The 10,886-nt window shown below is 37.6% G+C and overlaps 1 protein-coding gene across 1 annotated transcript in view; it reads right to left on the bottom strand.

Annotated features, from left to right (window-relative positions):
* Window positions 1-3,439: 3,439 nt before the first annotated feature.
* The window catches only part of PLEKHH2 (pleckstrin homology domain containing, family H (with MyTH4 domain) member 2), a 67,540-nt gene continuing 60,093 nt past the window's right edge, over window positions 3,440-10,886 (bottom strand). The window contains exons 25-29 of the mRNA XM_014538495.1: window positions 10,177-10,322; window positions 8,891-9,020; window positions 7,874-7,960; window positions 5,187-5,324; window positions 3,440-4,507 (exon numbers count right to left, since the gene is read on the bottom strand). Of these exons, the coding sequence (XP_014393981.1) occupies window positions 4,322-4,507; window positions 5,187-5,324; window positions 7,874-7,960; window positions 8,891-9,020; window positions 10,177-10,322 (687 nt within the window). The 3' untranslated portion in view covers window positions 3,440-4,321. The remainder of the gene's footprint in view (window positions 4,508-5,186; window positions 5,325-7,873; window positions 7,961-8,890; window positions 9,021-10,176; window positions 10,323-10,886) is intronic.

Genomic DNA, 10,886 nt, shown 5'->3' with positions numbered 1-10,886 from the left:
ACAGGCTGGGTTGCGTGCAGAAGAAGGGCTTTATGGGAAATGTAGTTCTCAGTGTCCTTTTTTCAAGTCTCAAGCTCAGCTGCATCTCCCAGAATGTGCAAGAACGAAGTGACACGCGGTAACAAATTCTTTGATCTAAAAGTTCTCGGCTGCAAGTGTTCTTTCATTTAAAAAATTCTATTGAGTACCGAATATATGCCAGATTCTCTATTCTCTCTCTCTCTCTCTCTCTCTCTCTCTCTCTATCTCTCTCTCTCTCTCTTTCTCTCTCCAGGTAGTTTTCTCTTGCCAATAGCAGTAATTTGAAAATGGAGAGTGAAGCAATCTCCCGAGCTATTTTCTAGTGATTTACTGGCGGCAAAGAATATTATGATTTTTATATTTTCCAACTTTCTGCTTATTTAGTTGTTTCCGGTTTTATGCAACAGCACATTTATTAACAGGTTAATAACGTCAATGCATCTCCACAATATTTCACTTACTTTACCTCCAAATCAATAATAAATATTGATTTAGTACTGTATGCAGAACTGTGTGCTACACAGAGTAAGAAATGAAGCGATGAGTAAGATAAGATCCTTACCCTTGAGAAAGATATACGATAGTAATTAAATAACCCAAAGGAAGCCAGTGATATAAACTATTGCAGAGGTCCCCCAAATTACATAAGAATAAGTGACTATGCCCATTGCTGTTGGGGGAACATTCATGGCAGTGGCAGTAGTTGATCTATCTTGAATGCTGAGTAGACCCAGGCTTTCCAGCTCAAGATGTCCTGGATATTTGAAGGAGATACTCTCCCTGCACCCTTCTGCCACCGGCTTGGTTTCTATGGTGTAATGTTCAGGAACATGGACCTTAAAGTGAGATAGACCTGGATATAAATCCTGACTCAGCCACACTGTGAACATTTGTGTCTTGTTTTGGAGTTATTTGCTAATAGATATTGCCTTAGTAAGAGTTTTTGTTTCTTGCCTATTACTGGACCCCAAAATACTTCAAACATACAATGAAGATTTTTGGATTGATGTTGATTATAAATATGCCTTCAGAATCATTGTGACTGTTCAACTTAGGTAAAATTATAATATGAAGCAAGTGTTTATCTCATCTCCTCAGCACAGTCTCTGCCCAGGCCCATCCAACTCCTCACTGTAGGAATGACCTTCCCACTTCCCCACTTAAATGCCCAAGAAAAGCCCGAGGTTTAGTCCCACTGAAATATGGATGAATCTCACTTTACCCTAAATATCCATGTGTGGACTTCATTAATTTGGAGTTTAAAATTACTCACGCACCAGTAAAACCCCTTTCTTCTTTTAGGGAAAAGAGAATAGGGGAGAAATGTGAGAGGAGATACAATTTCTACATGAGCCATGTGGCAGAGAAACTTCTCCTCTGTTATTCCTGTTCCGCATTCCCCCCATTTCAGTGCCTACAATCCTGAAGCCTTGGCTCCACAGACATCAGCCCAGAGACTGCACTGAGGGAGTCCGAATTCCCTGGCAGCTCGGGGGCGGGTGCACGGGTGAAATGTGTTCTTGGCATCCCAGGAATACTGAAAGACTTTTTCTGGAGAAATAGGGTTATCCATGGTGGTTAGTGCTTCAGGATTATACTTCCGTAAAATTATGGGTTAAATGTGTTGTTCCAGGAACCTGACCACCTTTTTTTTCTATTAAAAAAACTCCAACCAACCAATATACACAATTTTAGAACAAAGATTCTATAAGTTGTGACTAACTTTTCTTGTAAATGAAGAGTTAAATTCATTTCCAAGCTCTGGCAGTATTTGACTTTAAGGACACACACACACACAAAACATAGAACCATTCAAAATAAATTGTTAGAAAACAGTCCATTCAACTCATCTATATGCACTAAGCTCCCTTAAGGGGTTAATATGAAATCATGGGAGAAGCCCATGATTTATACATATTGTATATGTGTCAATATGCATACACATGTATTAAAATTATAACTTGCCCAAACAGCTTCCTTTTATATGGATAAAACAAAGCAACACTGAAGACAAAGCATGAATATAAGAGAAAGAGGTAATAACTACCATTTTCACGATGAGTACACCTCAGTTTTGACAATGAAAACGTTAGCTACTTCTTTAAGATTATTCAAAATATAATGCTCAAAATGGGTTTTGTAAGTCATTTATTATGATTGAAAGGTAAGAAAATGATAGGAGACACATATTACAATTAAACATGTAACATTATTCTCTTGTAGCCAATCATAATAACATATTTTTAATTTTTTAAATGTCTATATAAGTAATTTTCCAGAAAATGAAATTTTCACATCATCAGTTACAGAAAATTGACTTCTTTCCATCAAAATATTTTATCTCTGCTCTATCAAAATTAATACTGAGTCTAGGGTACTAAGGTTTAAGCTAAGCCTTCACAACTTGTTTAAATTAGAAGATTTAGGGTTGCTTACCAAATGGTGAACTAACTATTTCCTGGGAATAAAGTTCTCACACATATTTAACAGCTCTGCCAAGTCTCTGGCTCACCAACTAATGATTTTTTAAATGGTTTTCTGGGAACTTAAAAACTCTATTGTATCCCAGCCAAAAAGCCTCCTGAGAGTCATCTCAAACTAGTAACCAGTTTATTCTCAAAAATGAATTTGCTTACACAATAAGTGGTTGTGGCTCAAAAGATTTAGGGAAAATAGTAAATGGAAATCTCTTTCTATGGTTTGTTGTTGCTGTTCTTGTTTTATCATTACCAATAAAGCAACATCTTACTTAAGCAGCACATTTCATGGCTCTGTCCTTTCTAGGGATGCTCGTATGGGATGGAACGTTTGTAAAAGGCTTAGTGTGAGAACAGTATACTGCCATAGGGAGCAAAGAAGAAAACATGAAGGCTCTGCCAACAAATGAATTCAAGCAGCTAACATTTTTTTTCCAATTGATTTAAAAAAGTACCATACACAAAGTGATAAATATGTCCAAAAAATAAATACAAATATTCTACACATAAATAAAATTAAGTATACTGATTACCATCGCAATTAAACATCTTATAATTTTCATGTCTTATCACAGTTTCATATTTACTATGTCCTGACACATACTACAATGTCACTGACCATTTATGTAGCCTAGTAAAAGAATATATTTCTAGGCTCTTTCAACTAAAATTTCACCTCCTTTGACAGAAATATTACTTTCTCTTCTTATAAATATACTAGAGGCCCAGTGCACGAAATTCATGCACGGGTAGGGTCCCTAGACCTGGTCGGCGATCAGGGCTGATCTGTGGGGCGACCAGCAGGGTGATTGGGGGCCCCCGCTGGCACCTGCCTTGACTGGCCTGGGGCCTGCGGGCTAGAGGCAGCTCCTGCGTTGAGCGTCTGCCCCCTGGTGGTCAGTGCATGTAATAGTGACCGGTCATTCCACCGGTTGTTCCACTCTTTGATTTGCATATTAGACTTTTATTATATAGGATTTTTTGGGAATTTATTTTCAAACTACCATGAAAAAGGACTGTATGAGGCAAAAATTTAAGAACTGTCTTTGTTTTCAACGATATTATTTAACAAACCAAGGTCAAGATGGCCCAGCATCAAATGCAATGAAATGTGGGCAATATTCCAGTAAACGCAGGCTCTGTTGACAACCAAGGAATGTCAGGAATCACTGTCTCGTTTTAAATTTTACACTCTAGTGATCTGAAAGCTGACGGTGTATGCTTCCTAATATTACATAGGAAGTTCTGGTTACCTAACTCCTGTTTTCTCATACAATGATTCATCGGGCCAGAAGATTTACTGAACTTGCTCCAAAAATTTATACATAAACACCATCCTGCAGCTGTTTCTTACACTCTGCACTCCACTTCTTTCCAAACACATTAATTAAAATACATTTAATTACAGTACTTAGCTTTTTGGCAGTATTTCCAAATATTCAACTCATTTGCCAAATGAGAGTTTGGAATCTCCCTTTCTAAAGATTGCCAGAATGTTTTTTAAAAGAAGAAGAAGAAAAAATAAAAAAAACATATTGCATGATGTGTCTGATAGCAAGGGAGAAGGGAGACAGAAAAAAATTACAAATTCTAACCCATTTAATCCAGGAAAACATCAGTATGTGTGCAAATTTTGTGTGTTATGTGTTATTAGTATTCATTTGAATATTTATGAATAAAATAAAACAAATAACCTCCATTATTTTTAAAATCTGGAATACAAGTATGTGAGTGCCATGTTGCCAGGATGTAAATAAACTTATTTGGAGCGGATGCAGCCACTGCTTAGAGGACAGGGAGTGATGTTCAGGCCCCCCACACTTTCAGAGTAAAGTGGGGCCTTTGGTTGGTCTGCTGCTTGAGAGCAGGGGCTGGCTTCCCATCGTCCTGGCGTGGGGTCCCTGGTTCCGGGCTGAGAGCAGCGCTGGAGCAGAGAGGTGGTGAAACGCAGCCTTTTGCTGATGGAAGTTGTTTATGTAACTGGCGATCAAAAGCGTGATTTCAAGAATCTAAAACAAGAAAAATGGAATTGTTATGCCCCTGAGAGGTTCTCATTATTTCCAAAAGGAAGTGTTAGCTATGGGTAGTCTCTATTTGCAAGTGCCCAGGCTACTAGCATTCCCTTCTACACAGATCAAACAATGAGGCATTTACATGTTAGCATGTAAGTTTATTTACTGCATTTAGTTAGAGACATTAGTTTGCTAAAAATAGTAAAGAAAAGTGTGTTTTAATCGTATAATCTCAATCTTCCCACTAATGGGTCGGTAAAGTGAATTACGCCAAGTAAATACGATAATGCATATAAAGTTCCTCACAACAGTAAAGTGAATTACGCCAAGTAAATACGATAATGCATATTTTATCGTATTATAATAATGGAATATGCACAACAACTTACACCAAGGCCACTTATGTTGAACCTTCTGTATAGCAAGCATTGGGCTAAATACAATTCCTTCATTTAATTCTTAAGTAAACAAACAAACAAAAGGTAGCATCATACCATTTAATTTTTAGATGAAGAAACAAAGGCTTTAAAAAGTAGAGGTAAGCCAGAAGTTGGAGCTAGGGTGTTTGACTATAAGTGAAGTCTGTTTTCTCCTCTGGAACTTAGTCTTTGCACAATAAATGTTTTAGTGTGAAAGAACACTAGCATAAAGAGTTGGTTCAAAGAATTCTACTCACCTTGGGTTTTGCCATGGCAAAAAGTAATTTCTCTGTTGGTTTGTCCTTTGAATGTGTATTGCTAATGACCATCATAAAGTCATCTTGATATCCTCCAAATGTCATTAGACTCTTGTACACATAGCTGACTATTAACCTCTTCAAAGAGAAGTAAGTATGTTATACACTCTTTATTTTCAAAGACAGATGAGAAGTGATTAATAGCATATCTCCATTAAATGCTGATATTAATTAATTATGATATAATACAAACATTTTCCCTAAAGTCAAATTTACTGTGATCCAAAATAGATAGTAGTATACTAATTTTATTTATCATTTACCTTTAAAATACATTTTGATTTTGAAACAAATAACTCACTTTAGGAAAATGAGAAAAATACAAGAAGAAAATAAAAAGCGTCTATCTTCCAGCATTCAGTGGAAAGCCACTGTTAATATTTTTGTATATGTCCTTTAATATTTTTGTATATGTCTACATATGTATGTTAGGTTTAACCATATGAAACTGATACTTTTTAGGGTAAAACATGTCAAATATTGGCAAATCCATATGGTTTATACTGATTTGCATACTTTGATTTACACAGACAAAAATAGTATCATGCACAGATTCTTTTTAAATTTAACTACATATTGTGAAAATCTTTCCATGACAACAAATGTACTTATATAACGTCTTTACCATTTCTTATTTAACTAAACTCCTATTACAGAACATTTAAATCATTTTTGTCACTAACTTAAGCAACACTCCAATGCATATTTTTCAACATATTTTGTAATACACATATGTAATTATTCCTTTGGTTACAAACATCAACAGCTGGAATTGCCATCTCAAGAAAATAAGGACAATATTTAGAATATTTCCAAACTCCTCCAGAAAGGTTATACCCATTTATGTACCCAGCACCTAACACTAAATATCATTTTTTGAATCTCTGCCAACCTCTGACTGGTGAAAAGTAGAATCTCACTGTTTTAAATTGAATTTATTTGATTACTAGTGAGATTAACATTTTAAAATACATGTACTGAACATTTGTATTTCTTCTGTATATTGCCTTGGACCATTTGTCTATAGGTGTGTTGATCACTTCCTTATTGTTTTTTAAAATGTGTTTTTATTGATTTCAGAGAGAGTAAGGGAGAGAGAGATAGAAACATCAATGATGAGAGAGAACCATTGATCGGCTGCCTCTTGTACTGGGGATCAAGCCCGAAACCCAGGCATGTACCCTGACCAGGAATTGAACCAGTGATCTCCCGGCTCATGGGTCGACAGTTGACCACTGAGCAACACTGGCTGGGCCATTTCCTTATTGTTTTATTAAGACATCCATGTTTATAAAGGATACCAACCCTTTATCATAAATGCAGCACATATTTTTCCTAATGTGTTGCTTAAACAATTTTAAAAATATTATTCAAAGATGTGCAGCCTAAAAGGAAAGGAATCTGCACATCTAATGATTAGTTTGCAAGAATGAGCAGACCATTCCAGCACTGACTGGCTCAAGGCTCAGCCCACACATGTCCACTTCCTGGCCTGTTTACTAGGGAACTGGTTTTCTTAGCTAAGATAACTCAATCATGGTGTACAGTTTTTTGTTGACTTTAAATCCGATTTTAGAATCTATCTTCAAGTTATCCATTCAAGAACTAAAAGGCATTCAAAAGCACAAACTCCTTCCAAAACATTTTTTAAAGCGATTATAAGGAGAAACAGTTACTATAACACTTAAAAATAGTTTGCTTTCCAAAAAATTCTCAGTGATCACTGACTGTCCACAGTTGGAGAGCCCACGATACCTACCAGGTAAAATGTAGCAATTCCTGCCTGCCAGCTTAAAAAAAAAACCACAACATTTTTACTATGTAATATGATTCATGTGAAGTAAATCAATGACACATAGACAGCATATCTGACTTTATATTTAATCACAGAAAAAGGTCTAAGATACTGTCTAGGTACAAGTAAACTGATAAGTGATATGACAGGAAATTACAGAAATCCTCACAGAAGCCTTAGGGAAACTGAACTTAAGTTTCTATTTTAATGTTATTTGTTATTTTTTCATTTTACACAGGAAGCAATCTTCCTAACATTATAAATGGTCATTTTAAAAATACAACCATGATTACAATTCGGTCATGGTATCTTGATATTTTTCTCATACACAGTACAGGCATACCTTTGGTTTACTGCGCTTCACAGATTTTTATTCAAATTGAAGGTAAGACCCTCCACCAGCATAAGATTACTACTCACTAAAGGCGTTGGTGATGGTTAGCATTCTTTAGCAATAAAGTATTTTTTTAAATTAAGGTATGTACATTGCTTTTTTTAGACATAATGCTATTGCACATTTAGTAGACTACAGTATAGTGTAAACGTAAATTTTACATATACTAGGAAACTAAAACATTTGTGTGACTTGCTTTATTGTGATATTTGCTTCATTGTGGTGGTCTGGAACCAAACTGCCTATCTCTGAGCTATGCCGGTATAGAACCTGTCTAGTCTTGTTTTAAAAGATTAAACTGTAATCATAGTTGTATATTTATAAAATGACTATTCGTTATATACTATTAGGAAGAAAATCAGACTAAGATATCATTACCTTCTGCTTACAGTACACTGAGCAATAGACTCAGTGCAAAACTTCAGGATTTAACCTTACCATGGAGCTGTATTCTAAGATGCTTAAACCATCCTCATGTATAGCCAGCCACAGGAAAGTATTTCCAAGTGATGATGGAGTTATGGGCTATGAAGAAGTGAAAATACACTTTGTAATAAATGCTAAGCAAATTTATAGAAACATTTTTCAGCTAAAGATAATGCAACATTTAAAACAACAACTATTAAAAAATCTCTCTTGGGGAGGAGGCAGTGTGGCATAATGGAAAGAGCAGTGAATCTGATATTAGGAAACCTGGGTTTGGGATCCAAAATGTCCATTTAGTAATGTGTGTATTGGGACGAGCTACGTGATCTACCCCCTGGCAGGGTCAGTCCCTCCATCCTCAGTGTTCCTGCCGGGCTCTGCTCATGTCACTCTTGGCCATATTCACCAGCCAGTAGTTGTTCCCAGGCCCATTGCAACACTGGATTGTGAGTTCCTGGAAGCTTGAGTACAACCCATCTGAAACCGCGAGCTTATGTATCCCCTAGAGAGCCTAGCTCAGTGTTTGACAAACAGAATTCATAAAATATGAAATAAATGAGCAAATGAGTGAGAGACTAGATGAGTGAATGGCTGCATGAATGAAGAAAGCAAAGTCCAGCTGTTGTCTTCAGTCGAGCTTGAGTACAACCCATCTGAAACCGCGAGCTTATGTATCCCCTAGAGAGCCTAGCTCAGTGTTTGACAAACAGAATTCATAAAATATGAAATAAATGAGCAAATGAGCGAGAGACTAGATGAGTGAGTGGCTGCATGAATGAAGAGAAGAAAGCAAAGTTCAGCTGTTGTCTTCAGTCTAATGCTGAGCCTAGTGAGTGTAAGAAATGACTTAAGGGAGGGGGGGGAGTGGAGCAGAGGGGAAAAGATGGAGAAGCTGATGGCTCTCCTGCCTTTTACTTATTGTTTAAACTGTTGGAAATTTCCTTATTTTCCTTTTAAACACCGAACCTATAAACCTGGAATTACTGTGACCACTGTTTTATTTACTGAATTATCCTCCATCTTCCTTACTTTTGCAAGGAACAACTTGGCACCAAAGAATGGCCACTTCCTGGCTACTGTCAAATAAATTCGCACACAATCAGCAGCACTGTGTCCCCGGAGGGCCATCCATCTGGTTGATAGTCGCTGGCAAAGCTGCCTAAAAAAAAAGAGAGAAAAGAACAAAACAAACAAAAGCAAAATATAAAGTGGATCGTCCTCCTAAGAGAAGGCTCTTCTTAAGCCAGTCCTAGGCAGAACTGGGGTACCTAGACCCAACCTAGGCCAAACTGTTATTTGGTGACTCCCATGTAACCACAGTCTACCCCTTGACCTTTTTGTAGCATTCCTTTCACCAAATCCTCAGTATTAGTGCTCTCAGCATGACCTAGGTTTCCTGTTTCCCACCCACTTCAGGTACTCTTAAAAAATCTGATGAATGTCCAGCCAGCGTGGTTGAGCGCTGACCTATGAACCAGGAGGTAGTGGCTCGATTCCCAGTCAGGGCACATGCCCGAGTTGCAGGCTCCATCTCCAGTGTGGGGCTTGCAGAAGGCAGCCAATCAATGATTCTCTCTCATCATTGATGTTTCTATCTCTCTCTCCCTCTCCCTTCCTCTCTGAAATAAAAAATATATATTTTTAAAAAATCTTGATTAGCTAATACAAAGTCTCAGTTTAAATTCTTTTAACAGGTAATTTCTCATGGGAATAACTTTCATTTTTAAAGAAAAGTAAAAGAAGTTGAGACCAAAGAATAAATCCCTAACAGTGGAACTTTAGGTACTGCCACCCCTGGCTTGTAGAAATGCTGGATGCAGGGAAAACCTCTTTTAAACCCCTTCTTCTACAGAGAGAAAAGACTCACCTCAAATGTCCCTATTTTGGAAAAACTCATTGTGAACTAGATTTCCTCTATTTTTAAATCTACAGCTTTTCTTTACATGCTCTCAAAAATCAAAACTCCAAGTTAGCTGAGTTTAATTTAAAGCTTTATATTAAAAAATCTTGTGTAAGATGATAGTTTATTTTTATTCCAATTTGTTCATAATAAAACACCCTAAGAGATAAAAAAAAACACCAACTTTTGGTAATCACTTCATCAAATTAAACATATTATTGACCAATTTTTTTCTCTTATTTCCTAAATCTAAAAAGTTTTTAGGCATATAAATAAAAAGATGTATAATTTCTTGGGATTCGCCACTATTAAAAAGCCTTGAAAAAAAAGGTCATATACAATTTTTTTTCATCTTTAAAATATCACCAAAAAACAAGTGTGGCTCTGCCTTTAAGAGTTACAAGAGGTTCCTTACCTTACCTGCTCTTCAGAGGAGTCATCTCTATACCTTTTAGGGTAAAATTTCTCTATGACTTGTTTTAGAGTTTGGTTTGCTTTGCACTGATTAGTAACATGGCCTGCTGGGGTTGAAAAAGGTCTTTCAAAATCTCCAATCTCCACCTAATTGGAAATCCAAAAAAAGAGAAAACAAAGGATAAGAGTTTTAAAAAAGAAAATCAGTTTTATTCTTTCTAAGCATTCTTTATAATATATAATTACATAGCCTATCTAATAATAGACAAACATGGTAATTGACCATACCTTCGCTATGCCTCCCATTGGCTAATCAGCGCGATATGCAAATTAACCACCAACAAAGATGGCGGCTAATTTGCATACTGCAGGCAGGGTGGGACAGCGCAGCCGCCAGCGCAAGAGCCGCCAACCAGGACCTGTGTGCGACCCCAGAAGCTGCCTGCCTGCCGCCCGTCGGGCTGCAGGCCGGCCCCAGAAGCCGGTGATCAGGGGGAGATGGGGGTCCCCTGCCCAGGCCTGACACCTCTGGCCGAGGCGTCAGGCATGGGCAAGGGGCTGATTCGGCGATCGGAGGGTGATGGAGGTCCATGCCTCTGGCCAAGGCGTCAGGCCTGGGCGGGGGGCAGAGCCGGCAATCGGAGGGGTCTGGGGGTCCCTTGCCCAGGCCTAAAGCCTGGGCGAGAGGCATCAGGCCTGGGCGGGGGCGGG

The sequence above is a fragment of the Myotis brandtii genome, unplaced genomic scaffold (genome assembly GCF_000412655.1).
Source record: "Myotis brandtii unplaced genomic scaffold, ASM41265v1 scaffold191, whole genome shotgun sequence".
Taxonomy (NCBI): Eukaryota; Metazoa; Chordata; class Mammalia; order Chiroptera; family Vespertilionidae; genus Myotis; species Myotis brandtii.
Note: the sequence above shows the minus strand (reverse complement) of the source record. Positions and strands in the feature narration are given on the sequence as shown.